We start from the raw sequence: 22,165 nt of genomic DNA, 5'->3' as shown, positions 1-22,165 counted from the left end.
TTATTTATTTTTATTAATCAAATTAATAACTTTACTAAATCCTAAAAATTCCTACCTTAAGTAAAATATGATAAAAACAATATTAAATAAACCAACTAAAATGAAATAAATAAATATAAAAAAAAATGCGAAACTTGCGGTATGAGTCGGATCAGGTTGATGCTTGAAAAACTAGAAATAATCATTGGAATCCCTATCAAAAACTTCAACACTCGATAGAAAATTACAATGCAAACCGGAAATTTTATTGGAGTCCAGGAATCCCATTGGAAAATCGTCAAGAATTTGAAAAAGCCTAAAATTTGGACTTAAATTTTCTAAAACTTTTTCCTTTCAAATTTTCTTTTGTAATTATTGTTTGTTAGTTATATAAACTTATAAGGTATTTATAGGAGTTTAGTCCCAACTTGATAAGAACTCTAGGTTGATTGGAGATTAAAATTATTTATTATCCAAGAACAAAAACTTTGAATTAATCTCTAAAAAACCAATCAAAACCTTTTAAAAATTCATATGAATTATCAATCAAAAAATATTTTCCAACAAACATTTTGATTTCCATTTTTTTTATAAAGATAAACAATAAAATTAAGATAAATAAGTTAAAATAAAATAAAGATAAAATAAATATAAATATAAATATAAATATAAATATAAAGATAAAATAAATATAAATATAAATATAAAATAATGATAAATATGAATAAAATATAAAAAATTGGACATTCGATCTTTAAACCAAATTGAGCCTAATTGATTTAGATCTTGGACTAAATGAGGACTAAATAAGATGTCTACACCTTTGCGAAATATCAACTCTTGATTTAGAGCTAAAAATTGTTGTTTTTTATTTATTTGGAGCAAACAAATATGAGAAACTACTAGGTGCAAAAAGTTCCAGATTTTGTTTCTACCGTGTTCTTTCATCAATGTTGCCTCTGTGGCTAGATCCTTTACAAAAAAAAAAAAAAAATTACAAGGAAAAAATTCCAAAGAAACTTGATTAGTTTTACAAATTTTTGAGATAAAGATCAAATTTGTTTGCATTTAAGGAACAAGTAATACATTGGAGAGAACTAAAGGTCTATTTGAGGTGGTGATTTGTGTAAAATCAATATGTGTGATGTTTAAATCTAAGCCATTTCCTACCAAAATTTCATCATGACCTCCATATTAAGAATAAGGAGATAGGTTGTTGAGATAATTGGCCACATGATGCGATGTTCCTTAGTCTATCACCCAATTCTTATTGTTTGTTTTTCTTGTAATTTGAGCAAAATGTGCAACTGGTTCTAGTATAGATTAAACCTTATAGTTCCTATAGACCTTTGCATTGTAAGAAAAATCTTCATATAATTTATAGGTCGGCTTGTTACTGCTACTATTGATATTAAATTGGTTGAATTTTCTTCTGGCTAAGTTATAGTTATTGCATAAACTGTTTGAACTGTTACTATTGAAATTGTTGCCTCTTCTTTGTTAACCTTCAAATTCTTTCCTTTTTCTCCCTATATTGGCTATCATAACTGGTGTAGTTATAAGTTCCTCTTGTTTGATTACTACTTCAAAGTCTATCAACTTGTCATGTAGTTCTTCAAAAGAGATAGCACTTTTTCTTGCTTTAATTGCTATTGAAACTTTTTTAGATTCTATTCCAAGACTATTGAGAATGAAAATTATTAAATTATCCTTAGCTTAGGTGCTTGAGCCAAGGCTAGCTTATTTGCAAAGCTTTTCATTGATTGCATAAACTCTACTATAGATTTTTTTCCCCTGTATAGATAGGGATAACTTTTTCTTGAGAGACATAACTATCAATTTGGTTTTGCTAGCAAACAAGTTTGTGAGCTTTGTCATTACTTCAAGAGATGACTTTGATGTGACAATCATAGGTATCATTGTTTTAGTGATGGATGCAACAATCGCATGTAGGATTAGCTTATCTGGCCTAATCAATTTTGACTGTTCTAGATTTGGAGTTGTTTTCTTTTGGATAATGATGGTTAGGGCAAGGCAAGGATATGTCCCATTGACATAGCTAATGGGATTAAGGCCGATTAGAAGTGTGTCAAGCTGTAAATACAAGAAAGGGCAATTACTATTGTTAAGTTTGAATGGAAGTTGAGTATTGTTGATTTGAATAATCTCAAGGCAAGGGTTGTTGAGTTTGTAGTTGGGATGATTGATGCCATTCAAAAAAAGAGTTGTTAAGCCTAAAGAAGCTCTAACATCATATAAAGATAAGGGATAATGAATAGAAATCAACACACATTGCTTTCATATGAATTACAGTACATGTATATATACTAACTTTTAGTATAGTGAAGGTAGATAAGTTTGATCTTATCTTCAGTTACTGACTCAATCCCAATCTATAAAATTACAACAACTTGAGTTGAATTACATTTAGATAACTGATGTCACTGAGTTAATTATGGGATAAGATATTGTTATTGCTGAGTCAATCTTTAAACTGATATTGTTGCTACTGAGGCTGATTTTTTGTAAATGATCGACTTTGGTGTTCTTAGTTTAGTTGCTGGTTCTTTTTTTTTTTTTTTTTTGTTCTTATAGGTGCTATCATAAGTAACGTGGTTGCCTTAGGTAATTGGTGTGAGGCAACAGCTATAGTAGCAGCCAATATGCTGGTGTAGTTGATACAGCTACTATTGTTGCACCTATTGCAACTTTTGCTTTTGTTAGGCAGTTGTAGTTTGTTTAATTGCTATATAGTCTTAATAAATTGCAAATATCATTTCAATATTGAACAGGGAAGTACATTTTCCTTTTGTGATTCTAGCTAACCATTAATAAGTTTCTTTATTTATTTTTGTGTTTCAATCTTCTTTTGTTTCATTATGAGATGTGCTTGTATTATCTCCATAAACATTAGCAGAAGTCCCAATAACAATAAAATGCCTATTGTAACCTTGGAGGTAAACTTTAAAAAACACTAACAATCATCACAAGTTTAGAGGTTTCTTTTATGATTGTAAGAGTGGTTCTTGGATCAATACTGATAAGTCCCTAAGCAACAGTCAATCTCTCACTATGAACATTAAAAGACTTCTCTTTTTCTTTATTTTCCAAGTCATGAACCACAGTATCTATTTCAATGATATAGCTAGCTTCTTTAAGTTTATTATTAAGCTCATCCAACTTTTTATAAATATTAGCAGACTGATGATGTGATCTATCTCTAGCAATAAAAACATGTATATAACCATTGATCCCAACCTGGCTCCAAGTAGGTTGTTTAACCAATCATCTATTCCTCATCATGCTTCTTATTACAATGGCTTCCTTCCACTTAGTTTCGGATGTATGTATATGCAGGGACGAATCCAGGATTTTTCTTTAGTAGGGCAAAATTTATTATATAATATATTTACTTAAAATTTTTTATTTAATATAAAGGTAATGTTTTCTAAATGTAAAACAGAGTTTTAATAAAAGAACTTGAAATATCTTTTGTAATATTAAATATATAAAAAGTTTTAAATAGAAATTAACACAAATATAAAAAAAACTTATAATACTAAATGCATCAAAAATTTAAATATCAAATAAACACAAACACATAATATTCTTATTTTTCAAATGATAATAGTACTATTACATAGTTTTCATAAGTAAAAAATTTAGGATTTTTTTTCATTATCAATATTAAAAGATATATAATTTTATTCAATTTCAGATATTTCTTTTAAAATTCACTTTCTCTTACAAATGATATTTGTTTTAAATAAGTTAAATCAAATACTAATTTAATTTTTCTATAGTTTTTAAGACATAAGATAAGACATGAAAATACAAAATAGGATCAACAACAAGCTACTTTTATATATTTTTTTTAACTTTTTTAATAATTTTTAAATTGATACTAGTTTTTTTTTCTAAATTTTAGATTTGGATAGATTACATCTCTACAACATTATTTTACATCATATACATATTATTATAAATTCTAAATAATGTTAAAAAAAAACACCTTATCACTTTATCAATATAAAAGGAAAACAAGAGCATAAAGTACTTTGATATGTTAAAAATAAATTTTTATGTCATGAGTGTCTTGTCGTAGTTTCATTTTACTTATTATCTATATTTTACTATACAAGATTAGTTTATCTTTAATTTGCGCTTTTTTTTTTTCTTTTATAAATATTTTATTATTTTATGCTTGACTTGGGCACTTTTACAATGATATAATGATATTTCACATAAATAAATAAAAAAATGAAGTTTGTAAGTTAGCTAGAATGAGACTTACATGAAATAATTATTTATAAGCCAAAATTTATTAATATTTTCATATAATACTTTATTTTCTTTTGAAATGAGTCAATTTTTTTTTTTACTAAAGTATATCTATACTTTATAGTATTTTCAAATCCTTACCTTTTATATTTTTTTTTCTTTTTCAATTTAGTGAGGGCAAAATGTAAAAATATTAAAACTTTTGTCTAATATCATAATATATTTAAAAAGGTTATAGGATTTTAATGGGGTAGCCCCATTGTAAATCCATTACTGTGTATATGTATATGTATATGTATATGTATATATAGACATGAGAACATAATTACTAGTATTTCTAGGACTTAAATCTAACAACTTCCTTGCTACATATTCTTTAAGAGCAATTTTGTCATATTTCTTGCACACACGAAGCAATAGAGCAAAAACTTGAGCTTGTACTTGCACAGGCACCTTTTGGATGGTTTTCAAAGCCAAATCAAAATGACCAGCTATAGTAAAAAGATCAACTAAGCAAGTATAATGCTCGATATATACCAGGTTCTATTCAATAATCATTTCTCAAGCTTTTGAAGCAATTTAATCCATCCTCTACCATTCTTGAATGATTGTAAGCCAATAATATGCTTGTGAAAACAACATGATCTAGGTGAAAAACTTCAATTATCTACATTTGATGAAATAATTTCAGACCTAGATTATCCATTCCATGAATTGTATAACCATTTACCATAGATCTGCAAACAGATAAATCTTAATGTACCATGACCGCAAATACTTTTTCTACCCTTTTTATACTCTGCCTGGAGAGTGGTATTGGAGAGCTCATGATGGCAACATCAATTTTGTAACCATGGATTTAGTGTGATTAAGCTCTTGTCCGAATATAGATCAATTTTTATTTTTGCTAAATTATGTTAGTGTCCCTATAAGATTCCAAGCTAAAACCAACAATTATCCATGAAAGGATCGATCTTTCATCCATAGTATCAAAAGTAGAATGAGCTCCATCAATTAAAATCAAATTTAACATACTTATTCATAATTGAATTCGTTAAAGGTAACACAACAGTGCATAGAAAAGCATTGACAAACTGTTCTTGGAATTAGTTTATTTGAGATTTTTTTTTTAGTCAAAAAAATTAAATTGGATCTCACATCAAAATTATTATTTGTTAATTTATTTTTTTATCTTTAACTTAATTTTATGCATTGTAATTTAAGAGAAATTAAAATTATATTATTATTTATCTATTTATTATATCGAAAATCATTATTTACAAACCTTTAAAAGTAATAAATTTGTCATAAATATTAAATTGCAATCATATATACTTTGAAAAAAATTTATTTTTCTAGCTTTCTCAACAAGGTTCCAAATCTTCAACCAAGTACCAATGGTGTATTTTATTTTATTTTTAGTCCTACACTTATCTTATTGGCTAAAAGGTCAAAATGCCCTTAAATTATAATTCAATAATCTTTTAAGCCCTTAACATTTTATTGCAATCAATCAAGCCCTTAATCTTTTATTTCGACTCAATTGGACCCTTAATTAGACAAAATCTAATCACATAAAAAAATGAGTCAAGCAATTTTCAAACTACAGTCAATTGAACCCTTAGAGGGATCTTAAAAGAAAAGTAAAAATGAGAATAGAAAAGAAAAAGAAAAAGGAAAAAAAAGTCTTATTTTATTTAAATTTTACATATATTAATTGCATAATGAAGTAAATTATTATCTATCTTATTTATGTCACAAGGAATTTTATCTTAGTTGGAAAAAATTGATGGTGTTAACTTTTTCATCCAAATAAGGGTTTAATTGGATACAAATAAATATTAGAGGGGTTGATTAATTGCAATAAAAAATAAGTGCTTGGATGATTTTTTTAATTATAGTTCAATGACTTTTTATACCTTTTAGCCTATCTTTCTATATCTTTGTGACTATTTTAATTTTTTATATTTTATATAACCTCAAAGAACTATGTTAATCGCGATAAATGTGAATTTGAGATAGAACAATCCAAAGATATGGAAAAACTTTTAAAAAATGAGTATATCCCAAGATTGTTAATCTCATTTCAATACCAACCATAGTGATTAGTACACTTCAATTATACCAAAACACAGTACACTTAAGGATGCTTTTTGTACTAGAGTTGATACCAAGTAATACTCGTTGTTTTCGTTGATCTCAACTAGTTTTGATAAATTTCATTGGATTTGTTATTTTTGGTTAGTACATGGCTGTGAAATATAATTTACAATTTTGTGACTTAGCTTTTATTTTTTTTATTGTTTTTAACCTAATAAAAATCAAAGAACAAAATAAAACCCTTGAAAGTTGAAACTTGAACTTTATCTCTCTATTTTTTAAAGCAACTCGTTTTGTTTACACCTTGTTTTTTTTCAAACCCAAGGTCTATATCTATTTCAATCTCTTTAAAAATATATTTGTGTTCTCTCTCTAAGATTTCAAACTCCTAAAACCAAGGTTATTCTTTTTTTCATATCTTTGTTTTTATGTTAATTTATGTTATTTTCTTTTTCATTTCTTTGTTTTTATCTTAATATATTTTTATATAAAAGAGTATTAAAATATTATCTGACCAAATAAAATGTTAAAAAATATTATAATAGATTAATATATTATTTTTTATACTTTAAAACTTATTTATTTGATATATGAAGATATTGCATATTTATTTTAGGCATAAGGGTAAAAATAACCTTCAAACAAAAATTCAATAATCATGTAAGTCTTAATTTTTTTTTTTTGCAATCAATCAAACTGAATCCTCTATTTCAAAACCCTTAAATATTTATTTTTATCCAATTAAACCTTTGATTGGACAAAAATTGTTAACCAATTTTCTTCTAACAATGGCTCAAACGATGAAAATAAATGTTTGAAAAGCTCGAATGATCATTAAATTTTCATTTAAGAGCTTTCTTGACCTTTTCATCTTTATTTTGCATATTGTTTGGAATATTATTACATACAAGTTTAAGTATATTTATCAATATATTTGTATTAAACAAAAAAAAATAAAATACTATATCAAAATAATTAATACTAACATATATAGTTTTTTTTTAAAAAAAATAAAAACGTTATCCGATTCAATGTTAATAATCTTAGTATATTCATGTTAGAGGCATACTCATATTTGATATTTACTCTTAAATTTGAGTAACATAACATATAAAAATAAATATTATTTTAATTTAATCTCTTCAAAATCAAATGTTGATGTGCGTCACTGTAGCAAAGCCTTGGTACACGCGACCACAACACTTACAAAAGTGGAAGCACTTAGTTCAAAACCAAGAATCCACACTTCTTTCAAATTGTTTGCTTCCATTACACGGAAACCACGGCAATAAGAAAAAATCATAGTGCCCCAAAAAGTAACATTTCTCGTAAGCATTTTGTCGAACACGTTGCGAGCAGAGGTCTAAATCAGAGAATTTAGAGTACATGTTGAGAATAGATGTTCGTACGAAGACGTCTTGTTTGAAACCAAGTTGAAACACGTTGGCGTGGAGCCTTGCACCACCATAACGAGAAGTAAGTGCAGCAGAGGCTTTGAAGAGTAATGGGAAAGTAAAGCTGTAGCCATGAATGTGAGTGTTTTGTAACATAAATCAAGAGTAGATTTTGAGGGTGTCACTGTTTGTTCAGTCACTGGCCACTGTTTGTTCAGTTCAGGTCCTTAACTCGAAGAGATAAAGCAGGCACTTCTTTGAAGTTGTTGAAGTCAAAGGAGGGTGTCGCATTAACAAATTACAACATTTTCTCCTTCTTTGGTTTATAAGGCATTAAAAAAAATTATATTTGATGTACTATATGAATTTTATATATTATTAATAAATTAAATAATATCGAAATAAATTAAATAATATTATTTTATTAATGAATAAATTTTTTTAAAGATATTAATTTCTTATATTTATTTTAAAAATTAATATTTATTCATTAACAATATATGAAATGTATCAAATATAAGTTCAAAAAAAATAAATAAACCTCCATTTATCATATATCCATGTTCTGTAGAATATTTAAAATTGGTGCAATTATCTTGTATTTTATATGAAAATGGTGTTTTATAATTTTTGTTGACATAAAAAATATGAAATATATTTTATATTTTATTCAATTTATATATGATTTTTATTAAAATTTTAAATAGTATCACTTTCATTTTTTTATCATTTTCACTATAATCCAATATATAATATACAATAAACTTTTTACTTGAAATTACCGTTGATCAATTTTTTAAGTTCATAAATTTTTTTAATTGATGATATTAGCATTTGAATTTCACCATTAAAATTAAACTTTTAATATTTTATTTGGACATAATTAAAAATTTAATATTTTGTTGATATATCTAGAGTCTATAAACAAACCCTTGAAATTTTTATAAAGAAAAAACAATTCATACAAGTTAATACCAAAAACTAAAGAGAAATTGTTTTTATACGCCACCTTTAAACAATACAAAAAAAAAAAAAAAAAAAACAAACCCTAACGGCTCATTAATGGCTCTTCTCATTAGAAGGACAATGGCCGGTGTTTGAAAGCTTAATGGCAGCATTAGTTTTATCTTCACTAGTTACATCAGGGGAAAAAATGTTAATTCCTTCTTCAGTTTGCTCTTTTACTTAGTAAATAGGAAGGTCTTCATTGAATGGGCCTAGCTGTAAAAGCTTATCAATGGCAGGTAAGTTTCTCAGTAGGCAAACTAAATTATAGTTTCTTAAGCATCGGTGATTTTGGTACTTTTTTTATAAGAATTATTTTTTTTTTAATATTTGATTTTTCGATTCTATTTTTTTTTTTTAATATAATCGAGTTGAAGTGCATCTTCGTGGATCTAAAATTGTAGAAACATGTAATTTGCATGTCACCTTTTTCCTTTTCTTTTTTTTTTTGTTTTTTTTCCAGTAGTTAGAAATATTTGTTTTCTACTGGCTTGTTTGGTTGCGGTGGAAATATAGTTTACTGTATTGATGTTGAATAGATTAATAGTTTGCATCTAAATATGTAAAGTAGCCAAAAGTTGTTACGTGTGACATCTGCCTTCCCCACCCTTGTATCCCACACCTTCAGTTCCAGTGTTTAAACTTGAGAGTTGGTGTCTCAAGTTTTTATTTAATTCTTGTCTGTACTGAAATTAATTCATTAAATAATTTATGTATTTGATGTTGTGTGGAAATATGACATGACAACTTGGTGGCTTGATGGGGGTGCCTCTCTAGCCATAAAGTTATATGGATTTAACATTTTGCAGAATTTGTCAGTTTAGTTAATAGGCAAATTAATTGCTTTCAATTTGGAGGCTATGATTTGCTACATGAAAATGACCACTTAAGTTATTTTGAATGTTCAACTTTGCTAACATTTATTTGAGTTTCAAAACACTCCACTGCCAACGCAACAATTAATGTAGTTATGCAGAAATTCTTATCAATTTTTTCCCCAAACCTGAAAACTGGACATGAATTTGATCATTGTACACATTTTGCTTAGGTGAAAAGTACATCATTTTGTTCCGCAGCGGATGCATGTGTTTTAGTGGAATGTCCATGGACCCTAACAACAGTTTATTATTTTGAATTTTTGTCTAGAATTTTTTCTTTTATCTTCCAATCAATTTGAATCCGTCACTAATTTTACCATGTATATGCATTCTTGAAGATATTAACTCAATGGTCATACATATCAATGTGCATCACATAAATATTACATTGACGCCAGCATCCATCTAATTCAACCACTCCCAATAATCCTCTACGTGTAATGCTCTCACTGTCTCTCTCTACACCTGCACCATGAACCTTAACCACGTGTCCTCAATTCCAATTACTGGAAATGATCGAGCTAACTTAGGGAGGTTTTATCAGATTAACTTAGTGTCTCAATTTATACTTTCATTTAAAAAAAAAAAAACCCCAAATATTAATGTACCAATACCATACATAAAATATGTGCATGAAGTCTATGGGTTTCGTACTCTCATGTACCATTTACAACAACTTTAGCTAACATATTTTTATCTAACCTCTGCATATATAGATGTGAACTCTTAAAAATGTTGCCTATGAAGATTGAACAAAAACTACATTGATATTCAAAGTTTGTTGGAAATCTTGGACACCTTCCAACAATAATTTAACAAACAAAATTTGTATATATAACTACCATATATACTTATATTTGTAAATAAATATATATTTATATTTTGTCAACTTTAGAGATGTGGATGCATATGAAAATTCCATGTACAAGGAAACCTTAGATTTGCGACAAGCAATTACCTTTGCTAGTAACAAACATGCAAGCATCGATTAAAACTATGAACCAATGCTTAAAAAAAGAAATCAATGTGACGAACTAATGCATGAAGCTTCCCCGACCAAGGTCCAGAGGTGACATTGCAGCCACATTTATAGAAAATGAGGATCAAGATCTATGAACCGAAATCGCAATTTTATTTATTTATTTATTTAGGAGTTTGAAATTATATATGGAGAGAACGCATGTGTCATCATGATATACACGTTTCTTAAGCTTATTTTTAGTCTTTGTTTATATGCAAAATGAGATGTTTCTAGACAAGCAACGGGGGGACTAGAGATTACTTAAAAGATTTAAGACCTTGTTTTACAAATTTTTCTTAATAATAATTATGTCATTAGCGAACAACTATTGAAAAATACATTGGTAATATTATTCTTCATTGACAATCGTCACTCCTATTTCAAGTAGATTAGAATGGAAAGTACGTAATTATATGTTCATGCACCACAGAACCATAAAAAAAGAAAGATGTAAATGCAAAGGCAAGGAAGCAAGCAACAGGGTTTTGACCTTTGCACAAAATTATGCGGATAATATAAAAGCATTTGACCAATTCCTGTAATGTTAGATAGGGGTGGATGAAATTATGCACCCGATTGTCAATGACTTTGAATTGAGTTTCCTAGTTGCAGTGCTGGCGTTAAAGCTATCTTCTGCATGAAAAGCAGCTTAGGCCTTCCACCCTTCTAGAGTAACAATTGTCAAAATTAATCAAGACCACAAATTTTGAGAAGGAAGGCTGTACTCGAACAAAAATAAAATGAGAGGAAAGGGGATGGTTGACTTTGTAGTTGGTAGCAGACAGCACACTTGGCTCTGCCTGCTACGTGCTCAAAATATAGTGGTTTGTTCCAAAGGCTAGGAAATTTTGGCACCTTTGTTAAAGAAAAACTTATGCTAAAATAGGTGCTGACGCGCCATCATGTATAAACATCTGTTCACTGAAATTCAATTAGGCTTGACACTTCCAAAAAAAATAGGTTCTAGTTGTTGACAAGTGCAAAAAGATTGAAATTGCTGATGCTTATATCGAAAGTTTTCGGTAGTGATTAGACCAAATCGCTGATGAAAGCCGACGTATATAGAAGGAAACTTTTATGTGGAACTGATTCAAATTTGGGGGATATGGACAATGAAACGGTGTCAAATTTTCTTCTATTGTCAATAGCGTACTTTAACTACCATACCGTCCAATAATTATCAACTTTCAGATGCACCAACAGTGTCAAATTCCAATCTACGGGGAATTAGTTAGCAAGATTCCTTTTTAAACTCAACGTAATTACTTTCTCGGTTCAAAGGACCTGCAATAAATATTCAATCAATCAACTTAAGAACGAAATGGTAACAAAAGCAATTGTCAAAATGTTTAGATAGGGAAGTTGTAGATACTATAACAAATCATCATAAGAAAAAATATCTTAAGAAATAATCTATGAACTGATATTTCAAGTTAAAATTTCAAAGGAGATCCAACATTTAAATTCAATCATAATTGCTTCCTCTTTTAGTATTCATATTGCGCAATTATGATCAAATATATAAGGGAAAGATTATAATTTGACAGTGCAAAAATTAAATTGAAAAAAAAAATTCAAAGAAAAAAATAGTGCATGTGCGTATAATTTATGTGTATGTAGCGTTGTCCAACATATATTTATAGCTTTATATCAAACCACTATTTATTTCCATCTCAAACAAAAACCATATTTCATAATTCTTGCTAATTATTTAAAAAAATTACCAATAAAATTTCTAGTAGAAAATTAATCTCAACCAAATTGAAACTGAAATTTTATGTAATTGAATTGAGTAATTGAATTGAGTGCTTGATGAGTGTAACAAACTCTTGAGCATATATGGTGTTTGCAAGTAAAATGTTCATGTGGTGGATGGAGAGAGATATATGCATACCATATTACAAAATAAAATTATTTTTATATTTTAGTATATTTATGGACCTACTATCAAGCCATAATTAATTTTATGTTTAATTTCATGTGCATTTATACATGTCATAATGTCTAGGTTAGGAAACTTACCCATTATATACAAAAATCATGGAGTCACCATCAATATTTTTTAGCTAGTTGTAATTGGTCATCTATGTGAATTTATCATTTTTAAGGTTATCTTAAGCTTAAGTTGATGATTTTTAAAAAGAATAAGTTTTAGTCTATATCATCAAAACTAAAGTTTGCGAATTGGTTACATATAGGAAAGATATTAGCATCCCTTTATGCCCAAAATTGGTACCAAATTAATTATATGTTACCTTATCTAAGCCTTATCAAAAATAATTTTATTATATAAATAAATCAATTACAATCCTTTTATATATTTACAAAACATAGTAATACAAAAATATTTATAAAAATATCAAGCAATCACGTAATAAATATTAAATCATACAATGCAAAAATTATCATGCAAATATATTATAAATCATATCAAATATCATGTAATAATATCATGCCTGAATCATGCTAAAATATTCATGCAAGAACCTCATGCAAATACATTAATTATCATGCAATAATAATAATCATGTAAATATATAATATCATGCAAATATAAAATACCATACAAATATATTAATAACCATTCATTCAAATATATAATCATGCAACCAAATATAATCACACAAATATAATCACGCAATTATACACACAATAAATATAGAAACATACAATTAAATATTATTCAAATATAATATTAATCATGCAATAACATATAATATATAATATTAATCATGTAATAACATATAATATCATATCATACAATAAATATAAAATTATGCAATAATAATAATAAATAACTATGCAAATAAAGATATTAATAATCATACAATCACACAAATAAATAAATTAATAATCATGCAATTAAATATATAATCATACAATTAATAATGTAAATCATGCAAATAACATGCAATTAAATATATAGTCATGCAAAAATATATATATACAAACCATGCAAATAAATATGCAATTAAAATATAATCATACAAATAGTAATATATAAATCATGCAATTAAATATATAATCATGCAAATAAATTAATAATCATGCAGATAAACTAATAATCATGTAAACATATTAATAGTCATGCAAATTCATGTAAAAATAAATACCATGCAATAGATATAAAAATAAGAGTAAACAATTAAATATTATAAAAGTTATGCAAAAATCACAAAAAAAAATGAAAGCAAACATTACCTCAATGGGTTTCAACAATTTTTCATCTTTTAAAAACTAATGTTTCTTATTATAAGTCTTAGCCTTCCATCCAAAAACTCCAAATAGATCTTCTTGCAAAACTTTTTTACTTGATTGTTTTTTCCTTATTAGTTCAAAACGTTGTCCAAATTTTATATCTTTTCAAAGATCTCTGTTTGATCTTAAAGTGAATTGCTGTTGAGGCCTCCCTTTTGATTTTAGATTGAAAGTTCTTATATAAGAATTGAATTCCTTTCGATTTAGAAAAAATTAATTCAATCGAATCTAGAATTTTTTTCCAAAATTTATTCTCTGTGCAATCTTTCTTTTTTCAATTGATTAAACCCCAAGTCTTTCTAAAATTATTCAACCATTAAAGTTAAAATCTGAGATAAAATCCAATAATTAAATTGAATCCAAGATTTTTTTATGCAAAATCTCACTTTTTTCTTTTCTTTTTTTCTTTTTACCTCTTTTTTATTTTTTTACCAATTGACTCTTATTCTTTTGACTTCAAAAAAAAAAAGAAAAAACAAAAACAAAAATTAAACCACAAAGTAAATTAAAAAATTAAAATACAAATAAAATTTAAAGCTTAATCTTTGGGTCTAAAATTTACTTTTTCAATTAAGACCCAATTGCATAATTAAAATCAAAATTCGAAGCCCAATAAATTTTGAAATATCTCTGAACAAAATAAGATATCTACAATACAATATAAAGTAATGGATAAGTAATTTTTCTTTTAAAGGAGGTCATTGCCTAAAATAGATGAAAAGATTGTAAATATTATGATTCGAATTTCAAATACGTTGAATGTTATTTTTTTAAAAAAATTATATTTTATATATTATCATTGTATATATTTTATATACTATTAGTGAATAAAATTATGAGAATTCATTAATAAGTAAATATCAATTTTTAAATAAATATATAAAAAATTAACCTTTTTAAAAAATATTTACTTAAAATAATATTATTTGATTCATCTCATTAATAAAATGTTATCATTTAATTCAAAAACAATATATAAAATACACTATAATACATCACATAAAAACTATTTAAAAAATAACTGCATAAATCATCTCAAATAATTCTCGAATTCTGACGAATAGGTAATGTTATGTACGTAGACATGCAATACTTGGAGAAAAAGGCATGTGTCAGAAGGCCGGCGCCAATTCCATTGACTTCAATCTTGGTAACCCTTGTTGTTTCCAACTATATAAATATGTACGTCATCGTTCCTTTGAGATCCACCAGTTACACTTTTCCCCATCTTCTCTTCGAGGCCTCGCACTCCTTCACGTAAACCTCACCATCTGCGCGTTTCATACTTTGTATTTGTTTTCCAGGGAAAATCAATGGGGAGAGCACCTTGCTGTGACAAAAATGGCCTGAAGAAAGGCCCCTGGACTTCCGAGGAAGATCTTAAGCTTTCCAATTATATTCAGATTCATGGTCCCGGAAACTGGCGCACCCTCCCTAAGAATGCTGGTATAGAACTATTGTTTCTCTCGTATCTGCATAGTACTTATCACCTGAATATTTTTATAGTGTTTCAGGCTCTGATGATGCTTTTATATTGACTGTTAGGGCTCCAAAGATGTGGAAAGAGTTGCCGTCTCAGATGGACAAACTACCTCAGACCTGATATCAAGAGAGGAAGGTTTTCGTTTGAAGAAGAAGAGACTATAATTCAACTACACAGTTTTCTTGGAAACAAGTACGGTTACAGCTTTTCTTCATTTGGTCAATATCATATTGTTCAGTAATCATTTTCATATAACGATCTTGGACCTTACAAAGTTTCCTTTTTCTTCTCAATATCAGGTGGTCGGCTATTGCCGCTCGCTTGCCAGGCAGGACCGACAACGAAATCAAGAATTACTGGAATACTCATATCAGGAAAAGGCTTCTAAGAAATGGAATTGATCCTGTGACACATGCTCCACGCCTTGATTTTCTTGACCTTTCCTCCATTCTCAGCTCAACTTTGTGCAACCGTTCTCTTCTCAATGTGTCAAACTTGTTAGGTGCACAAGCTCTCCTTAATCCTGAACTTTTAAGGCTAGCTAACACCCTTTTACCATTGAAACAAGAAAACCCCGAATTACTGCTACAATATCGCCAGCAAAACCATCTTTGCAATTCTCAGCAAAATCTAGCTCCCTCCTTACAACCATGTCAGCTTCAAGTTCCCATTCAAAATGCTTCAACATGCATCACATCTACTGTTCCTTGTACTTCGTTGCTAAGCCAAACAGAACTCATGCAAGCCACTGGAGAAGGGTTTTCTTCCATAATGACAAACTTCAGCTACCCAAATTCCCAAGAAATATTGACGGCTTCTACTTTAACTGATGCATTTGTTTCGCAACCAGATTATGTGAACTGTAGCCCAAATCCAACAGTTCCCCTTCTATCTGAAAATTCGAACTTCCAATCAGTCGATGGCAGCCAGAATTTTAGCTTTGATTCTGTGAGGTCAACGCCGATATCAAGTCCAGCTCCTTTGAATTCATCATCTGCATTCAATAACAGCAGCAGTACCGATGACGAGAGAGAAAGTTTCAGTAGCTTGCTCAAGTTTGAAATTCCAGAGAGTTTGGATATCAATGATTTTATGTAAATGTATACATTATTTATGGCTTTGAGCATATTTAGAGTTTGGACATTTAAAACTGAATGAACTATCCTTATCTGTGATTTTGGTTTTTGGCTTGTTTATATTTAGTAGTGGCTTTTGCGTTTGTAGTGCTTTCTTTTTTTAATTTACTACTATATTAGTGAAATATTATTTCCTATTTTTTCCCAATGTTTTAGTAGTCATCCTTAATTTCCGGGGATACATTATGTCAATTATCTACCACTATCTGTGAAAAAATAAAAAAAAACGACAACAACGTATGCTTATTAAATAAGAATTCATTAATACAAAAAGTTTATCATCGACATGAAGTAATACGTAAAATTAATAATTGTTAATTTTATTTATTTAATATGTAAATTAAAAATTTATTACATCTTAAAATTGTAATATTTTATATTTTATATTTTTATATTTTTAAATTAATATTCATTATAATAAGTTCAAAATAATTTGCGTTTTTTTTTATTTTTTAAATATTTTATAAATAATATATTTTTTATTTTTTATTAAAAATTTAATAAATTGGTTACATTTTTAATTCAAATTTTTTTACATAATCTATATTATAAAAATAAATTTAACTATCAATAAAGATATTTAATAATTTAATTAGATTTTATTATAAAAATAAATAAATATATTAATATTTTACAAATTATTATTTTTAAACAACCATAAAATTATTGATTTGTGTAACTATTGCAATATGTATAATTATTGTCATACTATTAAACAAAATAATATTTAATTTTTAGTAATATTAAATACAATAATCTTTAATTCTTAAGAATTAATTATTGTTAACAAACAAAATAATTTTAAATCACGAGTGTTAAAATCACTTTGATAATAAAATTATTCGATAATTATATTATCTTGATAATCTTACAAAAGATATCAAGCACAACCTAAATGTAAAACTACAACAAACAATTCAAAACTTAACATATGTGAAATAACAGTAAATTAAAAATTTATTGGCTTTTATTTTTTTATGAATTGTGACGCTAAACCTCTTTTCCTAAACGAAATGTAAAAGAGAAAGAGAAAAAATTAAATGAAAGTAAAATGAAGATAAATTTATTGGCAAATGGATGCATTTACGATAACATGAAAATTGAAGGTTCTACCAGCTCATAAAGAAAAGCTAGAACCTAATAATGCATGGTTCGATTAGGTGCAACAAATTTCAACAAAAATTAAGCATTAATTAGAGAAAACCAAAGGGAAAAATCAACGAAAGTGATGGCACTTATTTTCTTCTAATTAATCAACAAGCCTGAGAAGTTTACAAGAAGAGAGTCCAAAGAATTGAATATATATTGAGTAAAATGGCGTTCATAATTATATATTAAATTCATGTGTCTTCTACTCACTACATAAAATTTCATCTTTAGAAATAAAATTTTTGGATTCATTTGCATAAATGTTGTAAAACGCGATATAAAGGGTATTCATTATGTTGCAATAAACTAGTATAAATTATATTTTACAAAATATATATAATTATTGTTAATACTTTTTACACATCATGGTTTAATTAATTTTATATGACACTGGATTATTATGAGACTATATATATTAAATTAGTTTGTTGTTATTGTATATATATTGGTGTTTGGAATTCATGTTAATCGCAAATCCACCTTTGTTTATAATTGGAAAACTAAAACAAAGAAGATGGCTCACCAAACCAATTACCCCAAGTAATACTTTCTAGCCAAATTATAGTAATTAATCAAATATATATATGAATTCCATATATGTAATTCTAAGTTTATGGTACCCTTTATATTTTATTATGATGTCAAGCACATTCTAGAACTCTAGGATTACTTCCTTTGAATTTCCCTTCTTCTCCACAAGCATCACTGTCATTATTATTATTTTCTTTTTCTTCTTCTTCTTCTTCTTGTTCATCTTCTTCATCTTCAAGCAAAGACAAAGCGCAATTCCTTCTCCTCCCACCGAAACTTCATTAGCTTTGAATTCAAAAGCCATTTGTAAAAAGTGCAATCTTGTCTTTACATGCACATGCCTCTTTTTTTTTCTCCATAGATTTATAATTGTCATCATTTTCATGGATGAAATTAAAACTACATGAGACATTAATAAAAAGTGTACAAGAGAAATGGGAATGAACCTTTCATGATTGCTGCTTGTTTTCCATGTTTCAATTTGAAAATGTAGACGATTTTGTTGACTGACCATTGGTCATCCTAACTGCCTAGCTTTGCCCCCTTTTTCATGACTTTTTCCTGGGGAAATATTATATATTCCTCTTCTCCCTACGCCTTTTTGTGTTTTCAGGGATAAAAGTGCATCGCTAAGTGTCCCACAAATGGAAACGGAAAACACTTTTGTTATATGCGCTCATTAATTAGTTATTGCTGTTACGATTACAAACAAAAGGTTACCAAAGGCCACTGGGGTTAGAAATTGCACCAGCAAAGACTTTAATTAAATTCCGATACATTATTCATGTCGAAAATCGAAAACTATAAATACTATCAAATTGTAAACGAAATGCAAGCCTAATAAAATTAAATCAACAAAATAAAATAAAATAAAAACTCAAGCTCAAGCTCAAGTTTGAATTCATCCGCATTAGTTGACCTTACTCTCAATCTGAATTAATTTAATTATCATCAATAAATATAATATATACAAGTATCAAACATAATTACTCAAAAATTAAGATATTTCTGTCGAAGTAGCTCGCATAAATAATTTCACTCACTCCTAAATCTAGTCAGGTCCTGAGAGAGAGAGAGAGAGAGATTAGATCAGAATATGTGTGTGGGTGACGAAATTGCTTTATTTGGATAATTTACCACCTAACATTAACATTTTCCTCATGTTGTTTATCTGGTAGCGGGAAAGCGCGCGCAAGACAGATTAGCCCCATCTGGACGGGGAAAAGAAGGATCGGTGATGTATGAGTACACCGCCAAGCTTCACCTAGCTGACGCTTGTCTATTTCCTTGGGTGAAAATTTGAGGGATTTGACAAATATAGAGATATGGATGGAGACAAAGGGTACTGTGGAAATTTGAGTTTATAAAAGGATGATGGTAAATGCTAGATGGGGGCTAAATCTTGCAACTGAAAATGGATGATGATAATCACATTTGGGTACAAATATGTATTGATAGTCATGTTCATGGCTGCCGACCATCTTTTTCTAACCATTCACTTTGCTTATCAGTTTACGTAGTCAATAAGAATTAAAGTCGGAAATGGATTCCTCACCATAATTTAAATTGTAAAGGCAAAGGAAATTAGTATCATCCTCCATAGGTCGGCAAGATTTTGAGGTTTCACCCTCTTTTTTATTTTTTCACTCTTATGATTAAATACTTGTGATTTTTAGCTTTCATTAATATTAAATAAATTTTTTATTGATTGGATTACTGAAATTAATAAAAATAGAATATTTCACTTATAAAATTTAAATTCGAATCCTATTACTAATAATCACTTTTGATAGATGATTTATATAAATCTAACGTAATTTTTCACAAAAAACTATGACACTCAATTTAATTCTAAAATGAAATAACCTCTTTTATTTTAAATTTTTTATTAAAAATTTCAATAAATTTTGGTACAATAATTTCTTAAAGGTACTCTTATTTTGAGATAGAAATGAATTTCTACAAAAGATATTCAAACAAATAAGAACTGAACATTTCCTCCTATTAATCAACACCTAAGTATGTGTTTTTATAGCTAGGTAGTAACTGCATAGAAGGAAGTTAATTTCTAATGTATATGGTACTTCTTTTAACCCGTAACCTCATTATATGGATGTAAAATATCTTTAATTCCACCTAATTTGGACTTTTTTGTTATTAATTACCAACGGATTCTGATAATTAGGCGTTAACTATCATTAAAATTAAAGACAAAAAGAAAAATCGGCCGGGCCAATACATGGTCCAACAGTAAGCTACTATCATAAGGTCCAAAGTAACATGGGTACCTCCTGATCAACTGGTCCTTTTTTTTTTTTTTTTGAAAATTTTAATTTACTTTTAAATTCTCTTATCTTTAATATTTATATTCTTTAATAAGTGGAGAGAAGTTAATTTATCTAAAGGCTGGCCATTTCACTTCATAAAACAAACGCAATTAATTTTTTATTCTGATTCGGCTATTTTTGTTTCCCTTGCTAATGATCGTCTTTCAACCATCTTATTGGGAATTGATGCGAGTATCAAGACATTGATTAAGTACATGTACAATTCTTTATTCAAAATTTGTAGTGTTCGTTGTGAAGAAAATTGAGTTATGATTTGAATATAAATCTTCACCTTATTTATTTGATTGGATTTCTTAATTTTTTTTCATAAAATCTTATTATTCAATTTTATTCTTAATTTTTATTGTTCAATTTATATTATAATTTGTAAAAAAAAAAAAATAGAGAAAAAACTAAAAAAAATCTCCTAAAGAGAATAATTGACTACTTAGCCAAAGAAACAGGCTCTGGCAAGTGGCAGCCAATTGCCCTTTGCGGGACAATTTTTATCTATTGTATGTACTAGTACAGCACCCGCACTATGTTGCGGAAATTATTAAATAATAAAGACAAAATGTATAACTATAGATAACAGAATAATAGAGATTAAAGTGCAAAAAATATTATATTCTAATAAAGAGTTAAGGTTAAGGTGATTATATATTCAGAGTCAAGTCTACCGGATTCATCCAATATTTGATTCCAACTCAAAAATGTAGTTGACTTGACAAAAGTCGAATGCAACTTGCTTTCAAAGCTTGCAAATTGCACTTTTTTGGTGAATTGATAGAGTAAGCAGACTGAAACAGCAAAAAGTTCAAGAAGGGAATTTATCCTTAAATTATTTTATTTGCATTAAACTTATCACTTCCAAATGTGACTCTATTAATAGAATCTACTTCCTAAAAGATAAGAAAGATAAAGATTACTCCAATATTACTGTTAAAACCTAGATAAAAAAAAAAAAAATCTATTGATCAAGCTAATCCAATCCGTCTACTGAGAGAATGTCCACATACTGCTTCAAACGCTAGGCCATCATCAAGATTTGGTTCATTAAGCAATAGCTTGGTCCAATGATTTTTGTCATGATCCTTGCATGGATGAAATTCAAACTCATCTTGTCATGTCATATAAAAGATGCATTAATAAAATAAAAGTTTGTTGTAACGGTTTTGTGTTCGTTCGACAAATTTAAAAACAAAATAAAAAATAATAAAATCGTCACTAATCTTTTTTGATTAAGTGCGATTGACTACCTATTAAAACATATCTTAAAATTAATTAAAATTTATTAAAAGAATAATTTTAAGGTCTGTGAAATAATCTGAGTTCGAGAGTCGATTACATGTAGAGAAAGTTTTAACACCTCCACAACGTCCGTTTAAAATGATACAATTAATTACGTGTTATCCATTAATTTTGATAAAAATAATCTTATTTTCGATGTTTGAAAAATAATTTCCTTAATTTCCTTTTATTGAAATTTTGATTTTTTTCTTTTATTATTGTTCCATATTTACTATTCAAATTTTATTTGAGAAAAACAAATTAGAACCCTTTTATTGAAATAATTTTTAAAATGTTTCAGGACGTTGGTCACATTAGAAGAATTCTTTCTCA

General features: G+C 27.7%; 1 protein-coding gene and 2 pseudogenes across 1 annotated transcript; 1 reads left to right on the top strand and 2 right to left on the bottom strand.

The window, feature by feature from the left end:
* Positions 1-2,824: 2,824 nt before the first annotated feature.
* Positions 2,825-5,133, bottom strand: LOC111308120 (pentatricopeptide repeat-containing protein At4g16835, mitochondrial-like; annotated as a pseudogene).
* Positions 5,134-7,502: 2,369 nt separating this feature from the next.
* On the bottom strand, positions 7,503-8,045 carry LOC149519980 (pentatricopeptide repeat-containing protein At3g22690-like; annotated as a pseudogene).
* Positions 8,046-15,026: 6,981 nt separating this feature from the next.
* On the top strand, positions 15,027-16,604 carry LOC111309257 (transcription factor MYB41-like). Its single transcript, XM_089742730.1, has 3 exons — positions 15,027-15,362; positions 15,462-15,591; positions 15,699-16,604. The coding sequence occupies exons 1-3, from the start codon at positions 15,230-15,232 to the stop codon at positions 16,495-16,497; spliced, it is 1,062 nt and encodes a 353-aa protein (XP_089598856.1). The 5' UTR covers positions 15,027-15,229; the 3' UTR covers positions 16,498-16,604.
* The last annotated feature ends 5,561 nt before the right edge of the window (positions 16,605-22,165 follow it).

Source organism: Durio zibethinus, chromosome 2 (assembly GCF_047325235.1).
Source record: "Durio zibethinus cultivar Kanyao isolate XHJ-2024 chromosome 2, ASM4732523v1, whole genome shotgun sequence".
NCBI lineage: Eukaryota > Viridiplantae > Streptophyta > Magnoliopsida > Malvales > Malvaceae > Durio > Durio zibethinus.
This window is presented reverse-complemented; position numbering and strand designations above follow the sequence as displayed.